The sequence below is a fragment of the Oryzias latipes genome, chromosome 7 (genome assembly GCF_053564925.1).
Source record: "Oryzias latipes strain Hd-rR chromosome 7, Olatipes_Hd-rR_3.1".
Lineage (NCBI taxonomy): Eukaryota > Metazoa > Chordata > Actinopteri > Beloniformes > Adrianichthyidae > Oryzias > Oryzias latipes.
In genome coordinates this window covers 1,405,010-1,427,549 of record NC_136243.1, presented here as the reverse complement: position 1 = coordinate 1,427,549, position 22,540 = coordinate 1,405,010, and the positions used below count along the sequence as shown (strand labels likewise).

Sequence of the window (22,540 nt, the reverse complement as noted above, 5' to 3'; positions counted from 1 at the left end):
GGAAATGAGCCACTGTCTGTTTCTGTTGAATGCGGGTTTTCACTGCCCGCGTTAATTTCTGATAATGCACACTTTAAAGCCCACCATACCTTACTTGAAATTTAATTCAAGTAATGCAAGATTACTGCAAAAAGAGAGTTGACCATGGCCCCCAAGAAACAACAAGCGAAAAGTGACTCCAAAAAAAAAGCGCTCAAAGACTGGACTCTGTGTGTCACTGTCACAAAACAGAACTAGCTAGAAGAAGGAGGCAGAAATGCGTGCCGGAGGTCGCCTGAAACAACTACAAAGTCGATCATTGACCTCCTGCCTAGGGTGTCCTGATGCCAGGTGTATGGATGGACACCCTTGTGCTCGAACATTGTGTTCGTTATGAACAAACTATGACGAGCACCTCTCGGGTTCATTCCTACCAATCACGCCCCTCCAGGTGCTACTGTCATTGCCCACGTGGGCATTGAAGTCCAGCAGGAGGACAATGGAGGCCCCTGTTGGGGCACTTTCCAGTACCCCTTCGAGAGACACCACGAAGGTCTGGTACTCCAAACTGCTGTTCGGCCCGTAAGCCGAAACCACAGTTAGAGACCTGTCCCCCACCCGGAGGCGGAGGGACATGACCCTCTCATCCACCTGGGTAAACTCCAACACTCGGCAGCTGAGATGTGGGCTCATGAGTGACCCCACACCAGCCCGCCGCCTCTCACCATGAGCAACTCCAGAGTGGTAGAGAGTCCAACCCCTCTCGAAGGACTGAGCTTCAGAGCCCAGGCAATGTTTGAAGGTGAGCCCAACTATATCTAGACGGTATCTATCAACCTCATCACACAAGCTCAGGCTCCTTCCCTCCCAGAGAGGTGACATTCCATGTCCCAAAAGCCATGTTCCATGACCGGGGTCTGGGCCGCCGAGGCACCCGCCCTCGACTGCCACCCAAACCACAATGCAGCGGGTCTTTTGAGTTCTCCTACGGGTGGTGAGCCCGACCGGGCTCCGGTCACCAGGCACGAGCTTCAGCAATTATGAAAATAGAAGCTACATTGTGTTTACGGATAACTGACTGCCATAAAAAGAACAGCAGATTAATAATTCAAGAGATGGCAAGACACTTGTATGAAACTTTTGCATTGGAAGCAGGCGCCGCGGGAATTGCTAAGAAGGGCCCGTTCGCTTCCCTTCCAGCTATTAAAGAAGATTTAACAGCGACCAAAGGCTGGTTCTACCGGTTCCGGAAGGTCAACTGAAGAGTGTGCCCATGCATGGAGACTAAGAAGTGGCAGGGAAATATCTCAATACGCTGAAAAAGACAATCGCAGAGAATAATTATCACCCGGACCAGGTGTTTATTATGGATGAAACTGTCATGGTTTGGGTTTCTTTTGTATTGGTTTTTCCTTTATATCTTGTTCTGTCATGTTTGAGTTCTGTTTCCTGTTTTATTTTGAAAGGTTTCCTGTCTTGTCATGTTCTTGAGTTTTACTTCCTTTGTCCCAGTCTGTCCTGATCATGTTCACCTGTGTCTTGTCTGCCTTGTCTGTATATAAGACTTGTCTCTGCCTTCCTCTTGTGCTGGTCCATTAACGTCTTTTCCCTGACTTCTTTCTGCCATGTTCATGTTTTGCTCTCAGTAAGTTTTTTTTTGTTACCCTGCTCTGCAACGCCTTTTGTTAAGATTAAATCCCCTTGCCCTTGAACTGTGTGCCTCCGTCTCTGCATTTTGGGTCCTTCACGCTACCACAGCCCCCCCAACCTGACAGAAACTGGCCTCTTCTGGAAAAAGGTGCCCTCTCGTACATAGGTGTCATGTTATCAAAAGATGTCATAAATTACGCTGTGGCACAGCGTAATTTATGACATGGTTCAGAATAATAAGCAGAAATAAAAAAGCTTTTAGTGTTGAGCAATATACCAATGTTCTATAATGAATGTTTTACAAAGTATCAGAAATGTTTCCGTAGGGTTTTTGATGAGTAAGGATCACTGACGAACATTCTTTGGCCACACGGGTGGGGTGGGGGAGGGAGCTGAAATGGAGATGGGGGGTTCTCCGTATTTGCATATTTGCAGGGTCTCCGGTCCCTAAATCCTGCAAATATGAGGGGAATACTGTAAAAGCTTTATAAAAAACTTCAACACTCATTCTGTCCATCCAGGTTAAGTTTTTGATCAGATTCTGCTCTGTTCTGTTTGGTCAGTGACATTTGCCATCACGGTATTCTAGTTCAATCTGTTGGTTCTGAAGCAAAAATCTGACAATAACCTTTGACCTTTGGTTAGATCCTTTATTTAAGCTTCCATCAGTGTCAAACTCCATCCTCTCTGAGGGGGGGGCACCTTCTGAGGAGACAAACAAACAAAGTGGGTTGTTCTGGTCTTCTGTCTGGACCTGATACCCAGCTGTGTTCCAGTTCTGACGTACGCTGTCGAGGAGTGACGCTCAACCTCAACGTGTTTCCCGCCCTCCTGAGGATCTGGGCCAGGTCTCTATGATGGAGCCCGCTGACAGGGCGCCCTTCCACCTCCTCCAGCTGGTCTCCAGGTTGAATCTGGCCGCATCGCGCTGCTGGGCTGCCACGCCGCACCGTCACAAACCTGTGAGACATAAGGGAGGGGCCTGCAAAGAAGCAATCAGGGGGGAGTCCCATTACAACAGCTTCATCATGCTGAAGACATGAACATGGTCCAGAATCATACACCAGAGCCTCTGTCCTGTCTAAACATCTGTTTTTACAAACATCAAAGAACCAGAACTGGGATGTCCAGCTGCCTGAAGTGCAGACTGGTCCAGGCCAGCTGATCAGAACCAGACTCACACCCCTCTGATTTGTGCTAGGGCCTGTTGTGTGTCTGCAGGTCATGCAGCCTCTACTGAATCTCTTCTCGTGTTTCCAGTTATTGTCTCACAGACCCCCCCCCCCCCCCCCCCCCCCATGTTTAGCTTTAGTTTGTGTGTTTGTTTCTGCATTTTTTAACACAATGTGCATTTACAGAAACCCTGGAGCCCAGCTGGAGCCTGAATGCAGGGTCAGGAAGTGAGAGGAAGTGAACGGGAAGTCTTCACAAGAGTTGAAAAGGCATGGAGGGACTGTTGGATGGAGCTTCAAACTTCCACAGATGCCATTTTCTCTGGCTATTGTTAATTTCAGCACAAAAGCTTTTTATCGTGTCTCCTGTGGAGCCAGATGTCCTGGATCCATATTGGGGTCAATGAATCGGGTCGTTCAAAATGAACCAATATCGATCATGAACCAGAATGTGTGATGATATGAATCAAACTGTTGTTCAAACAAATCATTACAGCCTATCCTAAAAAATGATGTTCTATAATATTCATCAACAGTTCTCTCCAGTCAGGTATTTTTTAATGATTATGTAAGTGAGATTCAATGGAGAGTTATAGTGTGTTCAAATTTGGACGTTACTCTCACTCATGAATCCTTAAATAGTCACTGGTCAGCTACGTCAGCGCAAAGCTGCTAGCGCTTGGAAAATGCTTAACAACACCCCTTTATTAATTTAAAAAGTCATGCTAAAACAACACAGAAGAAGAACGCTTCTCCTCTGCGGCTCAGCGCGACACGAAACAACCTTGTGAGGAGTGATGCCGAAGCCTCTGCTGTTAGCCCTTAAAAAACTATTTCTGAACTATTTACGGAGAAGCCGTAGGGGGAGGGAAAGAATTTGGATCCGGGCTAAGTGTCCCAGCTTTGTGAAGCTGATCAGGTCTCTTCAATCAGCAATGATCTTTTCTGTTTAGGAGAAGATTCTCTCAGTTGTCAGGTGCAGGTTGGAATTGTGATGGAATTGTTTTCTTGCAGACTCTAAATTCTTTTTTCACATTATCAGTTAAAATGAAGTGGTTTTGGATTTTGGTTGTTTCTCCAAGGTCACTCATTTCTGAACGTTTTTGTGTTGATGTTTTCTCTTCTAGTCTTCTTGTTGCACCTAGCGCTCTATTCCATTCGCACATTGTGCTTCGCAGCGTGTAGCAAACTTTCGCTACACCCTCCTGGTCAGCACAAACACGCATTTACCAATTATGGGCAACTTGAAGAGAAAAAGAAGAAAGAAAGAGTGAAAGAGTGTTAAAAAAACGGTTCCCAGGAAGAAGCCGACTCTTGCAGTTCGCTTTAAATAGCAAAGCGATCAGTCAATACATCAGTCGTATCCACAATCACACGTTTAGTTCATACTAACGTTGTTTGGATTTTTCTGTGACTGTCCACCAGAACTGCGATGAAATTCTGAGCAGGATATGTACTTTTCAAACAAAGCGATCGTCTCCAGGGTTTATTTTTCATGTGAACAACATCCTGCTCATCCACGTGCAGGGTCTGCAAACGCGCTGAGGAAGAGGAAGGTGGTGTGTTTGTCCACTGAGCAGAAGCAGGGAATACAGAGTTGAAAAAAGTGAATTATTCTTTAGTCTAGTGCTAAATATGAGACATATTTATATGAGATTAGAGCCGTTTCAGTCTCGACCGTCACATCACTGTTTTGTTCATCTGCCTTTCTTGTTCCTGTAGCTAAAAGTAAAAAAACTCTTAAAGCAGCACTGTACATATCCTAGAATCAAATCCTAAAATTGCTTTGGGGAGAAAAGAGCCAGTCAGGAAACTGAAGAAGAACCTTCGACCTCAAAGAAACTTAAAGCTGCTTTCTATAGATCAAACCAGGAGTTTTCATTGACGTAAGGATTTATGGAGACAACAACTTGTTGTTCCTGATTTACTCTGCAGATGGATCACAGACTTCCTGTCAGACCATAGGCAGCGTGTGCATCTGGGAAAGACCATCTCAGATCCCCCCAGGGCTGTGTGCCTTCCCGCCTGCTCTTCTGTTTATACACCAACTGCTGCACCTGCAGCCACCCGTCTGTCAAACGTATGAGGTTTGACACCATCCTCATCTGGCTCATCTCAGGCGGTGATCAGTCTGCTTACGTCAGGAAAGTGGCTCGACTGGTGTCCTGGCGCAGCAGCAACAACCTGGAGTTGAATGCTGAGGAGACAGTGAAGATGATCGTGGACTTTAGGAAACTCTCAACCCATCGTTATCCCCAAACCTGAGAGGATCCCCCATCTCCATCCTGGACTTGTTCCGTGTCCTGGGAACCACCATCCCTCTGAATCTGATGTGGGGATCACCATCAGGTACCTCATCAAAAAGAGCCAGCGGCAGATGTTCTTCCTGTGGCAACTGAGGAAAATCAAGGTGGCTACCAAGATGTTGGTGCTGATCTACACGGTCATCATTGAGAGAATCCTACGCTCAGTGGAGAGGGTGATGGCTGCAGGCTCAAATCTCTGCAAGACCTGTACACCTCCAGGAGGCGTGCAGCTCAGATTAAGGTCGACCCCTCTCACCTGGGACATAAACCGTTTGTCCCTCTCCCTTCGGGTAGGAAATAACCATTTAACAGTTCAGCATTTGTTGGTTTTAGCAGGTCTCTGAGAAAATTTAATCTGAACAGTTTCTGGTTCCAGGAAAAACAAACTACTCGTTTTGTCAGATTGACCTTAGCTGACCGACAGCAGCTGGTATCTATAAAACCTTCATCATCAGTCTCCTTTTTGTCTGGAAAACATCATCCTCCTCTTCAATGCTCTGTCTCTGCATCTGAACATGCTGAGATCAGCACTTTGGTATTAGAGTGTTAGGGAATCAGAATGCATTCGTCCTCCCACTCTGAGACTCTGTTTTTTTAAAAACACGTTTAATGCTTTCTGGTTTCTTTAGTCGATTCATTGTGGATTCTTTTTAGTGTTACACTACACTGTTTTTCATTAGCGCACTATATGACAGTGCAGCTGCTGTTCCATGCCTGCTTTTGTCATGCTGTTATGTTACACGACAATTTGTGTTACATTGCTGTGTGTCTTACACTTCTGTTAAATTGACATGCTGTCTGTAATTAAGTGCTATTGCAGCTCCAAATGCTAATTATAAGAGATTGTCTGCAGAATCCTTTTATCTTAGCCTATAAGGTGGAAGCTGTATCATCTCATTCCGTTCCAATGTCTTGGGAATAAAATATTTTTGCACAATTACAAAGATTTATTTGTCCAAAGCTAGAGTGTAAAAGTTCTCTATTTGTTTTTTTCTTAATCAGTGTTTAGAGTCAGTACTACTTTACTCACGTATTGATATTTATTTATGTATTGATATTCTTTACATGCGCAATTTGGTTTGGGTCACATGTAACCTGCTGGTCCAATAAATGAAAAAGTGCTATAAAAAGTGCTACATGCACATCCATGGGAAATATTTAGAAACTGTGTTATAAGGTGGCTTTGTTTGAGTGGTGAGTGCAAGACGATTGGTGAAACGAACCAACACAGCTTCCATCAGACATCCCACTTACATACAGCAGGAAGCCCTACTACCTCTCTCACAACTCTGTCTAAAGCCACCAACACCTCACTCACAATACAAGCAGACATCACCCACAGCTTCACCCAAACTCTACTTTTCATCTTCACAAACTTTACTATCTACACATCCACATCCTGGACATACCCCACATACAATCTGTTCAGGCTCCACCCACTAAGTAGTTCTCTCTCCCAGACACCACCTGGGTGAAGCCCCTATTGCGCATTTTTATTAGTGAAGATCAGATAAAAAAAAACAACAAGATTTAATAAGTGCTTTAAATGCAAAGAGGGCAAAGTAATAAGAATGATGATGAACATGCCACTGTTTATGATCAAATTATTTACTTGCCCACACGAAAGAAAGCATATACAGTCATTTGAAAAAAAAATAACTGGGAAGTATGAGTTGAAGAGTAATACTGCAGGGCAAAAGCTTTAGAGAGTCCAAGGCCAAATCCAAATTCTTCCCCTTCCCCTACAGCCACTCCCTATCCCTCCGATTAACCCTCCAAATGGAGAGTTATAGAAGAAATGTGTCTTTGAATTTGGACATTACTCCCACTCAATTACCTCATCAATAAACATAAAAGCAGGTGGGGCTGTGGTACTGCAGTCAGCAGCTCCACCTGATCATTCATTACGCTGTAGAAACATGATGTTGATAGACTTTAAGATGAAAGTTTGTACATCACCCTGCAGCTTTCAGTCTGTGGAGTTGGAGGGGTTTACATAATTATCATTTGATTACACTCTATTATCACCAGAAAATGATTGTTTCTCAGTTTTCAGTAAGAAAACACTGACGTGCTTCGTGCTGACTATACAAGATATAATGTTCCTGTACTTCTTGATTGAATGCCCACTTTTACGTTATCAATTCAAATTGCAGTTTGCGCTGTGACAGACATGCTTTTCCTTCTGCAGAAGTCTAACAAAAGTTCTCGTTTCCTGTCTGGTTCTTCTCTTTATCAAGAACTAGTCAAAACCCTGACAGTGTAATAATTCAAACACTCAGTGCTTGACGTTTTTGACAGTTACTCACTGTTATAAACAACAGGTTCTGTGTTTGATTGAATTTAACTTTTAATATGCATGACATGAAGAAAATGGCAAACTCACATCTTGCGGGTTAACCTTGTAGGTTAACCCACCATTGCAACGGGTGTGTGCCTGTACACTGCAAAGAGACTTGACTCGCCCCTCTGGGTTGTGAAATGCAGTCAAGCTCAGTCAGGCTGCTGAATTATGGATTTAAGCTACTATTATTAGAACATTCCACATTTTACAAACAGCTTTCCCCACACACCACATCCAATCATTAAAACACCGTCACACAACTATGTGACACAAAACAGCATGACACAAAAAGACCCCAAACACAAGAACCTGATTCACTACTATATTACTTTGCAGTAATTTGACCAAAAACATCATAACGCACACCAAGCAACAAATAACCGCCTGAAACAAAGCAGCATCTTGAGGTGCTGGAAATAGTATGTGCTGGGTGAGAGAGGTGCCACATGATGGAACCTGCTGGATGAAGGAGGTACGACCTAATGAGATGTGAGATCAAATAGGTTCCAAATAAACCAGAGACCATGGATTAAGAAAGTGATGGAAAAGGCAAATGATGAAAGAAAGAGGTCTTGGATGAAGAACATATTTGATAAAGGAAAAACTGGATTAAGGAGGAGGCTGGAAGATGAAGAAACCTGTGTAAGTATCTAAGTTTGTTCAATTGAAACACATTATCAGACCAAATCCTAGTTCGTAGAAATGCTGACTGCTTCTACTGTTATCTTTTACTCGTATTAAAATAGTTTTTAGTTGATAGAATACTTAGTTACCATATTGTCTTTGTTTTTGTTTATGGGGGAAATTTGTTGCTCCAAATGTGCAAATCTTTGTCTGCACTGATTTGAACTGAAATTCTGAGGCACTTTCAGTGTGAAAATCCCAACACGTGTGCTGTCTCTACAGCAGAGGTTAGTAAACATTTATATCAAATGTACTAACTCACAAGCTACAGTACAAATTATTCTGCAAATTGTACTGAAGTGTTAAAAAGATCAAATTTGTCGTTTTACAAGTAAACTCGTGGATGATATTGTGTCTCTTTGGATCACTGACATCAATCTTAGTGTCTGTGATTAAAGTAACAATTGAACTGTTTACAGGTGGGTGTGGATGTATGCGTACTTAATCTGTATTTTCCAATCAATGTTACAAATATTTATTCAAAGTTTGACATATCAGTGTACAGATTAATATTTATTCTGATGGTATTTGAGATTAGTTTAATTTTTGTTTTTCCAATCCAAATTCTAATACACAAAGCCACCCATTCTCATGATGTCATGGTGAGTTTCCGTCCGGTCAGATCACCTGTTTCACCTCACCTGCCCTCCATCTGAGCTGAACTCCACCTGGGTTCTGGTCAACTGGTCTAGCAGAAAAACCTGGCCTTGCATGGGTAGCTCTGCAGTCATATCTGACTGACAGACCAGCCAATATCTTCTGTCTGTGCCGTTCTGAAGGCAACATTCAGCTCAGACTAAAGTGAGTCTGACTTACGTTTGCAGTCCCTGACTGTTTTTAGAGCCGCCTGGAGCCACTCCAGCATGACGGGACACCAGGACCGGGACCCAGACCAGACGCCTGCACTCGTCTGTCTATATGCGGTGGATGTCTGTCTGAGGCAGACTGTGCTCCTTGCAGCAGGCAAGGGAGACTGAGTGAGATCTGAGCTGCAGAGAGAATGCAGGGTGAAGGGGGAGGGGCAAGAGCATGAAGCTATGGGAGGGGACCAAAACACAGAGAGGTGTGGGGGCCAACCATAGAAGCTATTGTTGTGAGATCAGAAAGGAGGAAGGACTTCTCTGTGATGTGTTCAAATAACCCGGTCTAGAGTGGTTCAGCAGTATTTTGAATGTGAGAATCCCTGGGGTGGGGGTGGGGGGTGGGGGGGGGGTAAAGTCTTGTTTGTGTTGAGCCCAGTCCCAGAACAGCCCACATTCCTAGACAGCACTCAAGAGGCAGGGCTGTTTGACCCCACTGACCCCACAAACTGTTTGACCCCACAAACTGATCAGAAGCAACCCCGCCCCCCCTCCACATCATAACCTGTGATTTCTGCATAGATCTGAAGCATCTTAATCTGCCCAGAACATGTTCACTTTTCGGCTTATCCTTTCAGGGGTCACCAAAGGGAAATCAGCTTTCACTGATTCATACAGATGGTTTGGCAGGGGGTTTTATGCCAGATGCCCTTCCTGACACAATCCTGTATTTTATTCAGGCTGGGGACTTGGGCCCCCTTGTGGCTACATAGTTAGGTTTTCTTTGATATTTCACTACTAAAGAAAACAAGAGAGCTCACTAATGCTAGTTTTTTAAACATCAACTCTATACTTTTTGGTACGGAGCCCGTGTCCTGACATTAAGATATAAAAATATATCTTGTTCCCACAGATTAATATCTTGTTCCCACAAGATACTATTCCGTTCCCACAAGATATTATTGCGTTCCCTCAAAATACTATTCCGTTCCCTCGAAATGATTAACTCGTGCGAACGCAATAATTATGTCGTTCGAACGCAATAATTAATCCGTTCGAACGCAGTAATTATTCACGTCATAAGTCATTTACGCTGATATGCTCTCTGTACGCCGGCAAAAGCCGCTTTCAGCGGTAACTTCCGTGTCTCTGTGACTCATATTCGTTCAAAAAAGGAACATGAAAAACAAAAATGATCACTTTAATACTGTCTCAATGAATATAAGAAAAATATCAAAAGATTTATGATAACTAGGCTGCTTTGTCATACGATAACTCCTGCTAGGCTACTACTAGCGCCGCGGCAGAGCTCTTTAATGTATGCCGGCATTTGGGCAACTGGCTGGTCGGTTGACAGACAGCTGATTTTGGTTTAGTTTAGGGTCGAACAGGAATAATAATATTCAGGACTTGTCTTTTATTAACTTTAGCAGTCAGTTGCTTTACATTCGAAGGCTATAAGGATACATGCTAACTGACTAGCCGATCATTGATCCTGTTATTAATTTACGTCATAGATTTACAGCAGATACCTTCACATTTCTGTCTGTGTGTGTCTCATTACATTGCATTGAAGACACGGAGGATGTTTAGAGAACAGATTTATTTATTTTAAAAAGCACAAAGCATCCATCGTATTCACGTTCATTCACATGATGATGATCTGGGGTACGCCCTCAGTCATCTTGCTGCAAAAGCCGCTTCCTGCCGCTACTTCCGTGTCTCTGTGAGCATTCAATAGGGGTAAAAATAAAAGCAAGAATGGTCGGTCTGTTATTGTCTCGATGAAAATCTGAAAAATATCATATTAAGCTGGCTGCTTCACCTAATGCACTTACCTTTAGCTTGTAGCGTAACAACAATAGCAGTACGTCACGTTTCCCAGCATGCTTTGCAGCCAATAATTGGTCTTGTTGTTAGACCTTGGTCACATGGACACAGTGATTGGCCAATGAGGGCGTACCAGATGACGTGAACGTGAATACGATGGATGCTTCTGTGCTTTTAAAAATAAATAAATCTGTTTTCTATACATCCTCCGTGTCTTCAATGCAATGTAATGAGACACACACAGACAGAAATGTGAAGGTATCTGCTGTAAATCTATGACGTAAATTAATAACAGGATCAATGATCGGCTAGTCAGTTAGCATGTAGCCTAATAGCCTTCGAATGTAAAGCGACTGACTGCTAAAGTTAATAAAAGACAAGTCCTGAATATTATTATTCCTATTCGACCCTAAACTACAATATCAGCTGACTGTCTGTTAACCGACCAGCCAGTTGCCCAAATGCCGGCATACATCAAAGAGCTCTGCGGTGGCGCTAGTAGTAGCCTAGCAGGAGCTATCGTATGACAAAGCAGCCTAGTTATCATAAATCTTTTGATATTTTTCTTATATTCATTGAGACAGTATTAAAGTGATCATTTTTGTTTTTCATGTTCCTTTTTTGAACGAATGTGAGTCACAGAGACACGGAAGTTACCGCTGAAAGCGGCTTTTGCCGGCGTACAGAGAGCATATCAGCGTAAATGACTTATGACGTGAATAATTACTGCGTTCGAACGGATTAATTATTGCGTTCGAACGACATAATTATTGCGTTCGCACGAGTTAATCATTTCGAGGGAACGGAATAGTATCTTGTGGGAACGGAATAGTATTTCGTGCGAACGACATAATAACCTGTGGGACAAGATATTAATCTGTGGGAACAAGATATATTTTTATATCTTAATGTCAGTACACGGGCTCCGTATTTTGGAACTTTTCTGGAACAGTACTTCAACTGAAGATGAATGCTTTTCTGCTTTTTCTGACCATTGACTGTATGGGAGAACTGGATTGAGCGTGGGATGTCACCCATGTCTTCCAACCAAATAAAACTAATTCAGTCGCCCTTTGCTGATGAAATGCATAGATAAAAAAAAAAAACAGAAAATAAAACAAAACAAAAGTCACTTAAATCACATTAGCTAAATTAAATAAGTGATCATTAACTAAAGTGATGCTGAGTTTGATTTATTGCTTGAAAAGGAGTGGGAAGAAGCGATCTTATATAATCCAACCCCTACTGAGTTCATTCATTTGAAAGTTTTACAGAGTTTTCATAATCCGGTTCTGATCAAATAGATTATTTTCAAGTTACTAAATCCAGTGTCTAGTAATGATTGATTATCTTCAGAAAACATTTATTCCTAAGAATTTGATTTCTGTAACACTTTCAATTTAGACATTAATTACATTATTATTTATTTGGCATTGTAGTTACTAATAAACATGACTTTGGTTTTACCTAGGTTTAAAGATAATTTATTGTAATCCATCCATGATCTTATTTTGTTTAACTCTGTGTTCACCACCTTGATAAGTTCCCTATGATTTTTTGTAGAATAGAATATATTTGTGTCATCAGCAAATAATATGAATTTCATAAGCTTTGAAACATTGAATATGTCATTTATGTAAATATTGAATAGCATCGGGCCCAGAATTGATCCTTGTGGGACACCACAACTTATCTCTTTGGTTTCTGATGTAAATTCATCAATCTTGACAAATTGTCTTCTACCGTTAGATTGCTTTTGACCCAAGTTAGCGCTAGTCCTCTTATCCCATACACTTCCAGTTTGTCAAGTAGGATGTCATGATTGAGAGTATCAAATGCTTTTTTTAAGTCAATGAAAATTCCAGCTGCATATTTCTTTTTGTCCAGATTGTTTGTGATTTCCTCCACAGCATCAATGATAGCCAATGAGGTTGATTTATTTTATCTGAAACCATATTGGTTTTCATTTATAATGTTATGTTTATCAATAAATGTAACTAATTTATCATTGAATATTTTTTCTAAAATTTTTGAGAATTGTGGAAGAAGAGAAACAGGTCTATAGTTTGTAAATTGGTGTTTGTCTCCACTCTTATAGATAGGAATCACTTTGGCTATTTTCATTTGGTTTTGGAATCTCCCGTTAGAAGCTTAGAGATACAATTAATTACCTTTTTCACCACTGTCATATCTATATCCTCACAATCTTTTGAGTTAGCTTAGTTACTTAGCTAGTTACTCTTGAATTTATTTACAATTAATATCAGTTCATTTTGGCTCACATCAGAGAGAAAGATTGAGTGTGGGATCCTTTCGATGGGTGGATTATTGTCTTTGCTAGTTTTGCATTTTGGAATTTCCGCTGCCAAATCTGGACCCACGTTTACAAAATAGTTATTGAAGCCGTTTGCTGCTACATTGATGTCATAGCTTTGACCCTTCTCATCTGTAAAGTAATCTGGATAAGTTCGCTTTTTTGTCCCGTTTTTAATGATGTTATTTAATATTTCCCAAACTCGCTTTACGTTGTATTTATTTTCATTCAGTAGATTATTGAAGTACACTTTTTTATTGTACAGTGTTATTTCAGTTAGTTTATTTTTATATGACTTATATCTTTGTTCAGTTGCTTTTATCCTCTGTTTTAAGAATTTTTTATAAAGGTTATTTTTCTTTTACAAGCGTTTTGTAGACCGGTGGTTAACCAAGGGCATTTGGCAAATTTGTTCTTGAATTTATAAATTGGACAGTTCTTATTGTAAAGTGAGCTAAATGTTTCTAAAAAACATTTATAAGCAATATGTACAATATGTACACTCTGTACACAGAGTTCCAGTTTTGTCTGGATAAGTCATTATTCAGAGCATTCATGGTTTTTTCATTTCTTAACCTTTCGTAGACTGGTTCTATAATTTTCTTTGTCTTCACATTGATGTCAAATAGTGAAAAAACTGGTAAATGATCAGTTATGTCACAAGTGTGTATGTGACATATGAGTGTATTCTATATTATTTATAATTATCTTATCAATAGATTTTCTTTTCAAGTCCCGGCTGGGGGACGTGAAAAACTACATCAACGGGGGTCCTTTCTGTGTGGAGTTTACATGTTCTCCCTGTGCATGCGTGGGTTCTCTCCGGGGTCTCCAGCTTCCTTCCACCATCCAAAAACATGCTTCATAGGTTCATTGGCAACTCTAAATTGTCCCTAGGTGTGAATGTGAGAGTGAATGGGTGTGTGTTTGTGGACATTCTACCCTGCGACAGACTGGCGACCTTTTCAGGGTGTCCCCTGCCTTTGCCCACAAGTGGCCGGGATAGGCTCCAGCAGCCCCGTGACCCCGAAAGGGAAAAAGAGTTGAGAAAAAACAAAAATGAATGAATCTTATCAATAAGAGTAGCACTTTGAGTAGTGATTCTGCTGGGTCTTGTTATGGTTGGATATAAACTCATAGCATACATTCTGCTGATAAAGTTGTCGGTTGCTTTATGTTTATCAGATCCATATTGAAGTCTCCACAGATGTATAATATTTTGTTATTTAGAGAGGTAAACATCTTTTCCATCCAGTCACTGAACACTTCTAAGCTTGACCCTGGCGACCTATAAACACAGCTTATAATGACATTTTTCCCTGAATTGTTACATATTTCAATTGTAAGACATTCTAGTACTCCATCCACTGCGACAGACAATTTATCAATTACCGTAAACTTCATATTTTTTTCCACATATATTGCGACTCCTCCACCTTTTTTGTTTACTCTGTTCACATAGTTAAGTTCATAGTTTTCCAATTCAAAGTCAGCGTCCTTGTCGCGGCTGAACCAAGTCTCAGATATGGTTATGATATCAAAGGAATGCCCGATGTTCTGTAAATAGTCCTTGATGTCTTCAAAGTTGGTATACATGCTTCTGCTGTTAAAGTGAATGATTGACAGTCTTCCTTCTGGGTTAATAGAGTTTTTAAAGTCATCTATGCTGTAATATTTGCAGTCCACATTAACAGTGGAAAAGAATTGATCAGGGTTGATGTCTTGAAGGTTGTTGTCATTATCACTGAATATTTGAAGGTCGGTTTGCTCACCATTCAGATCTCTCAGAGTTGTGGTTGCAGGTGACTGTTGAAGAAAAAGTGTTGTTTTTTTTAAGCCATGGATAGTAGAGTTCATCTCCTCATCTCATAAGACCAGCATCTTTACGCATCTCTTGTTTAGACTGTAGTGGGTAAATCTAGGGCTGCAGCTATCGATTCTTTTTGTAATCGATTAATCTAGCACTTAATCGATCGATTAATCGAGTAATCGGATCAAACGATTTGTGTGTGTTTTTGAACAATCAAAAAAAATAATGCATAACAAAAATGATGTGGTTGTAAAATGAACAAGCATTTGATTTTAAAGATCCGCTCTGATGCAAATGTTTCTTTTGGTGTTTTTAAGTTGGTCTTGAGAAGTGGCGGAGCTAGAACATTTTGTATGGGGGGGGACAGAAGACTTTGAAAGGGTGGCACAACACCAAAGTGGAAGGCCATTACCATTATCATTGTTTATATTTCGTGTAAAAATAATGCTTTTGTCATTTTTGCAATGCTTAAAGAAGCCTCGCGGTCCGCCGAAAGGCGAGCTACCGTCTGTCCCAGCCCCTGCCTCTCGGCGCCCCCTCGATGCTCTTAGCTGAGTGTCCCGCGGGGTCCGAAGCGTTTACTTTGAAAAAATTAGAGTGTTCAAAGCAGGCCCGGTCGCCTGAATACCGCAACTACGGGCTCTCGCCGCCAGCTGAGGCGGCCCGCGCTGGTCGCCTTGGAGGGGGCCCCTCGCTCGCTGCCGGTGGCACGCGCTGGTCCAGCGCCCTGTGGTATGCCAGCTCTATTTTGCAGTAGAGACACTGCACCTTGTTCTCTTCTTCGTTAAGTGTGTAATGATCCCACACTTTAGACAATTTCTGCCGTTTATTTATAGATCTATTCTCCGCCATCGCGCCAACTAAATTCAAAAGGTCCGTGTGAATAAACGGTCCGTGTGACACAATCAAATCCCTGCACCGCACGTATAGTGCGCGTCATAGGAATGTAACGAGGCTTCGAGGCAGAGTTTTTGCCTCGAGGAATTTTTGTAATCGAGTAACTCGAGGAATCGTTTCAGCCCTAGGTAAATCTTTCAGGCTCCTGATAAGAACAACCTTGGACTGCTCAGGGCAGCCACAGAGTTTGGCATACATTTTACAGTCTTTTACCCAGGTTCCTTGAATTTTCCCCTGCTTTTTCAAATAACAATCCCTTCTGGCGATGTGGGCATTCCTTTTCGTGAGGTTGTCATTCATGAAAACGTTGGTTCCCCTCAGATTTCTTCCTTGCTTCAATGAAGCTGCTTTCTGTTTCCGATTGACAAACTTTAAGAGGATTGCTGGTTTGTCGGTGTCTCTTTTCCTGGGAAGCGGTCTGCAGATCTCCACATTGTTGGTGTCCAGAGAAATTCCATTGGATTTTAGGAACTCCTCCACCTGTTTCTCCGCCGTCTTCTTGGTGTGGGGATGACTGGACACTCTCCCTATTTAATTTTACATTCTATCATCCACCTCAGAAGAACAGAGAGGCTTACTCCAGCACAGGTGCTGTCTCACCTTTGCACAAATACTTTACATGACTGAATGAAGTGTTTCAGATGTGTTGGCCTGAAGGCATAGGTATGCATGTTTGAACATTAGTTGTATTGTTTACATGTTGAAATGTTTGTATGTGAACATTTTTGGACCCAACAGGAATGTTTATAACATTTGAGTGTGTGTGTGGACAGGCCCCGCCCCTTATATTTTATGATTATAATCTTCTAGCAAATTTATGATGCCTTATGATTTCACCCCCCCCCCCCCCCAACATCCCTCTCTCTTTTTCCCTCCTTTCCTTTACTGTCCAGTCCAACAAAAAACTGTTACAAAAATAGATAATATGAATAAAGTTTAGTCAAAATGGTAAATGGCGTATACGTGTATAGCGCTTCTCTACTTTCCTCAAAGGCCAAATTCACACACACATTCACACACTGGTGGCGGCTCCACTGCAGAACCATTTCCACTGCACCACGGGGCAGCCGTGGTGCAGTGGAAATGGTTTATTCAAATATAAACCTTGTGTGTAAGATGATTCATAAACCCTGTTGTATGAGCCCAGAACAGTCTCATAATTCAGAATTGCACACAGTCCGAGTCACCAATTCACACACCTTGATTCACAAATGTCATTTTATGCAAACGTGCAAAATAAATTTGGAAAAGCACACTAAAGGTTTCACAAATGCACACCCTGTGTTTCAAAAACACACACATTGTGTTTCACACATGCACACTGAATGTTTTACAAATGCACAATTAGTGTTTCTCACAAAAAAAAAATCAGAAATTCACAATAAATGTATCAGAGATGCACAGTAGGTGCTTCACAAACATTTTTAGGTACACATGTGATGTGAACTCACAGTTCGTACAAATGTGTGCATTCACAAACCCGCTCTCATTTCTGAATCTCCCCACATTTGTGAGAGATTTCTCTACGGTGAATATTGAGACTCCTGTAACCCTTGTGCTATTCTAGGAACTTTAACGTTGGGACTTGGGTCATCTAGACCCACTAGACAGTGCTCTGAACCTTTTTTCTTCAATGGTTTGTGATCTTCACTGGTGTCCATGGATTACGTGAAATCTTTCCACCTTTATCCACCTTTGTCATGGTAGGGAGAACACGTCAATGTAAGGGGGGGGGTCATCTAAGATAGCACAAGGGTTAACGGAGGAGGTCAACTAATGTCACCATTGAAACTGTCAATCAAACTTATCAGCAAAGCAGGCGTGTTCGCTTTCAGCCAATCGAATGACCCCTTAGACTTTCTCCAGCTTTCAAACTGACGAGGGAGGTGTTGAAAGTACGCGGGCGGCAATCATGGCGAAGAGGTCTGCCGAACGGGATCAGTCTCAGCCAGTAAGTAATGCATTTATTTTATCACTCCCTCGTTGTACATCTTGTAATGTTATTGAATAATAAGTTGAAGCATTCTGCTTAGCCAAGTGTACGGTGGCCCAGAAGGGTCACAACACAACACATTAACTTACCACACAACACTTTAACTCACAACACAACACATTCACTCACGACAGAAGTAAAGCTGCAACGGAAGTGCTTTTATTCTGAAATTTAGAGAGGCGAGGGAGGGGCTTTGGCTTCAAACTGTCAGATGGAAACACAGGCGTCAGATTTAGACGCAGCTTTCACAGCAGGAGTTGAAGCAGAGACTCTCTCTGCGATGATCTCATGAACTCAAACATGGAAACATGATTACCATGCAGAACTCTTCAAAATAATAAACCCGATCTCTCCACAGTCTCCATCTCTACCATGCATTGATATACACAGAGACAGCTCCATGTAGTGATCAGACCATAACTTTAGCTGGAAGCTCCGCCCACACGCAGCCGCCGTATCAGGCTTTAAAGAACACAATTTCTAAGAGGTGGGGCGTTGCACACCCCCAACAACAGGTTAGATGACAGAGCCCGGTCCATTAAGCGTCTCTGCCGTTCACAGAGCTTCAGTACATAGAACTCCAACAGCCACACATCCTAACATCACACATCACAAGCTGCTTTCCTGTCACATCACAAGTTTTTAATTTCTTAAAATAAAAATTGGGTGTGTATTTATTCATATCTAGGGGAATCAGACTTGAAATATCGGATTGGGCAACTAAACATTAGGACTTAAACACTGTCCATAATCCATAATCTAACCTGACAGAATCAAATGTAAAAGGATTTATGCTAAAGTAACAAGCAAACAGATGTTTCTATCCAACTGTAATTGTCACTTTAGAAAGTTATAATAAATAAACAATGAGTTATTTAACATTAAGGAGTAGTTACATTTATTTGTCATTACATTTAGTTACATGTATAAGTTATATCTGGCCCTTTGAGGACAACCACTATGCTGATGTGGCTCTCAGTGAAAATGAGTTTGACACTCCTGTTTTAGAGGTTAGTGCTTCAGCAGCTGAAGCCACAAGTGCAGCACGTCCAAGATCCACTGCAGTTCGCATACAGGGAGAGAGTACTGGTGGAGGACGCAATCCTCTACTTGCTACACCGCAACCTATTCCCACCTGGATGAAGGAGGAGATGCTGTGAGAATGCGTTTCTTTGATGTCCCCTGTGCCTTTAACACCAGCTGCAGGAGAAGCTCACCAAGATGACTGTGGAACCGTTCTTGGTGTCCTGGATCATGGACTATCTGACCAACAGGCAGCAACATGTCCGCATGGGGGGATCTGTCTACAGTACCCTCAGCTGCAGTGTAGGGGCCCCACAGGGGACAGTTCTGTCTCCTCTTCTTTTTACACTGTATACATCCGACTTCCGCTATAACACCTCGAGCTGCCACATGCAGGAGTGTTGGACCACAAGCTGGACTGGATTACCAACACGGACCAGCTTCACAAGAAGAGCCAGTCAAGGCTGTACTTTCTCCAGAGGCTGTGCTCCTTTAACATCTGCACAAAACTGCTGCACATGTTTTATCAGTGGGTGGTGGAGAGTGCTCTCCTCTATGCTGCTGTGTGCTGGTGCAATACCAGCAAGAAGAACATCTGCAGGCTCAACAGGATCATCAAGAGGGCGAGCTTTGTGGTGGGACTGAAGCTGGATCTTGTGGAGGAGGTGGCAGAGCAGAAAACTCTGAGCAGGTTCAGGGTCATCGTTAGGAATCCCTCACATCCCCTCCATGAGGCCTTCACCAGCAGGAGGAGCACATTCAGCAACAGTCTGCTGTTCCAGCAATGCTCCACAGAAAGACTGAAGAAATCGCTTGTTCCTCGTGCCATCAAGAAATATAACTCTCTGGCAGGGCATCTTAGAAGCAATTTCTCTTAATACATTTTACCCACTGATTTTATAAATTATTTACCTTTTATTAACAATCTTTTTAATTTGTGATGTTTTTTTAATGCATATGTGTTTTTTATGAATGTCAGCAGATGGCCATTTTTTTACATTTGCTCATGGATTATTAAAGACCCTATTCTATTTCATAATTGATCATGCTATTGTATTACTGTTGTACCCGTCGCATTTTTGCCCCTGTAAATATCTGTCAGTTGAAAGTATTTGTACTTGTATTCCATAGATCTTGTACCTGAAGATAGCAGACACCCACTTGGCCTTCTTCAGTGACGCTGTGAACCAGCATGGCTATCCTCTGAGGTATTCATGTTATTCATAAAGAAATCTTTTATTCACACATCAGTCAGTATAAGTACTTAATTATTTGTACAAAAATAAATCAACTTTTTTAGACTCCTCCGAAAGCAAAGGAAACTCTAAAACTCTTTCCCCTCATGAATAACATTTTACACCCCCTTAACAGTCTGTCTCGCATCAATTTCTTTCCCAATGACATTTGCAGCTCACTCCTGTAACTTCTTAACCTGGAATTCAACTTATTGGCAACGTACATAAGAAACTTTACATAAAAATGTTGAATTGATGTGAAAATTAGCGATGCATTTGTAATTATGTGTTTGAGACATGATTTTCGTGTTATTGTCAGGGTGAGAGGAGATCACACAGAGGAAAATGTGGGCATAGCAGAGTTAATGCTCACAGTACGTGGAAGTGATATATTAAAACAAAATCTGACAGTATATTTCTTTTTGCTTCTTTCCAAATACAGTATTGAGCCCCTCTGGTGTGATGTCTGCTCAACATCAGTAATGTCCTTCACTTATTGTGCTGCCACTATATTTTCCTACCACGCATTCAGGCCAGTCTGGATGTCTTTAGTGACGTGTGGGAGAGCCATCCAATCAGGACAGAGCAAAACATGACACCAAATCAGCTGTGGCAGTTGCGATTGACCCAGAACCCTGTTTCTGATCCCCAGGTAAGGTAAATGCTTGATTTAATCTCACTGTACAGTACTACTGATTTGTGTGCAAAATCACAATGACTACAATGAATTTTTATTGAAAATGAATTCCACGTTATTTGAAAAGTATTGTTGTTGTGTGGTGCAAACAATTTCCCTAAATTGTTTGGTTTTTTAAATCAAGTAGGAAGAATAGCACATCTGTAAGTTCAAAATGCATCACAATGCATGGCATTATGAGAAATCAGATGTACTAATCTCACTACTTTGTTAATTATCACTTATTTACAAATTAAAAAAAGTTATGGAGATATGAGGTCTGCCTGCCAGTAACAATATAAGTAATTATTAGTCGGTCACTGTGCCTACATAATCTAAAACATAAACAAAAACAGCACTGTTCAGAAACACCATCTTTTTTTGTCAGGGTATGCTGGTTCCAGAGATTGAATGGGAGGAGAGTGGATCCATGGCTGAACCTCATCCTGGGATCAATGTCCCGCTATGGGACAGTCCCCTTTTGGGTCCACAAATGTTGGAACTGCCAGACAACATCAATCCATTGTGGAATTCAGACCGTTAGGGAGTGGACCTAAATCTTCACTGTCCAGTGTATTTGGAACTTCATTTGGCTGCATAATTACATACAGATAGAGAGACTGAAGGGAGGAAGACAAAGTTCAAATGAATACTGCTGTATTTTTTCAAGGGACTTCATTGTATGTAAGGATGTTATGAAAATTAATTCCAGAAGTCCCACATCTGCTTAAATTTTGATGTTTTTATCTGTCCATGTTTTCACTGAATTTTATTCTGCAATAAAGAGTGATTGTTTTGCACTTTATTGTTCTATGAGCATCTTTTGGTTTGTAGTATTTAATAATAATAATGGATTGGATTTTAAATATGATGAACAACCAGGTGCAAAACCCATATGAGGATCTTTCTTGCAAGGGTGACCTGGCTTAGAGGTTAGCAGCAGAAATACGGTTACAATATAAAATCAATAACTTTAGAGTTATTACAAAATTAAAATGAAGGTAAAGCAAAGTGAGTTTGGGCTGAGCAGGGGAGGTGTATTCTGGATCTGTGATTGACAGTGAGATGAGCTTGAGGTAATGTATAATGTAGTCCCACTGCGTGGTACAGAGAAAAATGATGCCAGTTTCTCCACAGAACCTTCTGTGGAAGTTGAAGATTATTCTCCTCCACCTTCTTATGATCAAAACCAATTAAGGGATCCTTGTCTGAGTGTTGAAATGACGCTAGCATCAAAGCTAAGAAGGATAACATATTAGCAAAAAGTCCCGAGTGAATTGTCATTGTAAATCTCATCACCGTTCATCACAGTTCGCTGGATTCAATGTCAACTGCATTCAACCACAGTTGTCTTGCTTCCAGATCAACTGAAAAGTTGCGCAAGCCAGTAATTTTTGACGACCGAAAGAAATAAACCGACAAGCCATGCTAAAGCTAACACGCTAACCAATGACGCTAACGACAGACCGCTACAGAGAATCAAAGATGGGCGGGGCTTTTGTCACCTGCACGAAAGCATAGAGAAAGTCTAAGGGGCCATTCGATTAGCTGAAAGCGAGCACGCCTATTTTGTTGAGGAGTTTGATTGACAGATTCATTAGCCAATGGTGACATTAGTTGACCTGCAGCGTGAAGGGAGTCTAAATCACCGTAGAAAAATCTTACAAATGTGGGGAGATTCACAAATGAAAGTGGACATTCTAAAATTCACACGATCTGTGAGTTCATATTACAAGTGTACGTAAAATTGATGTTTGTGAAGTACCTACTGTGCATTTCTGATAAATTTATTGTGAGAATTTCCGAAAAGTTTTTGTGTTTTTGAGA

General features: G+C 41.5%; 1 protein-coding gene and 1 long non-coding RNA gene across 11 annotated transcripts in view; one reads left to right on the top strand and one right to left on the bottom strand.

Annotated features, from left to right (window-relative positions):
• LOC105354474 (membrane-associated guanylate kinase, WW and PDZ domain-containing protein 3) overlaps positions 1 to 22,540 on the bottom strand; it is a 159,419-nt gene that overhangs the window by 17,283 nt on the left and 119,596 nt on the right. For 8 of the 9 annotated variants that reach the window (XM_078950001.1, XM_078949999.1, XM_011477671.4 and 5 more), the window contains 2 exons: positions 2,417 to 2,611; positions 2,258 to 2,334 (listed from right to left, as the gene is read on the bottom strand). In XM_078950001.1, the coding sequence (XP_078806127.1) occupies positions 2,258 to 2,334; positions 2,417 to 2,611 (272 nt within the window). The remainder of the gene's footprint in view (positions 1 to 2,257; positions 2,335 to 2,416; positions 2,612 to 22,540) is intronic. The other variant, XM_078949997.1, reaches the window with a different exon arrangement.
• On the top strand, positions 15,327 to 21,819 carry LOC144993960 (uncharacterized). Of its 2 annotated transcripts, XR_013657274.1 has the most exons (4): positions 15,354 to 17,737; positions 19,934 to 20,010; positions 20,480 to 20,689; positions 21,102 to 21,819. It is a non-coding gene; the product is annotated as an uncharacterized LOC144993960 (long non-coding RNA). The 2 variants fall into 2 exon arrangements; XR_013657273.1 differs by having other exon boundaries at positions 15,327 to 20,010.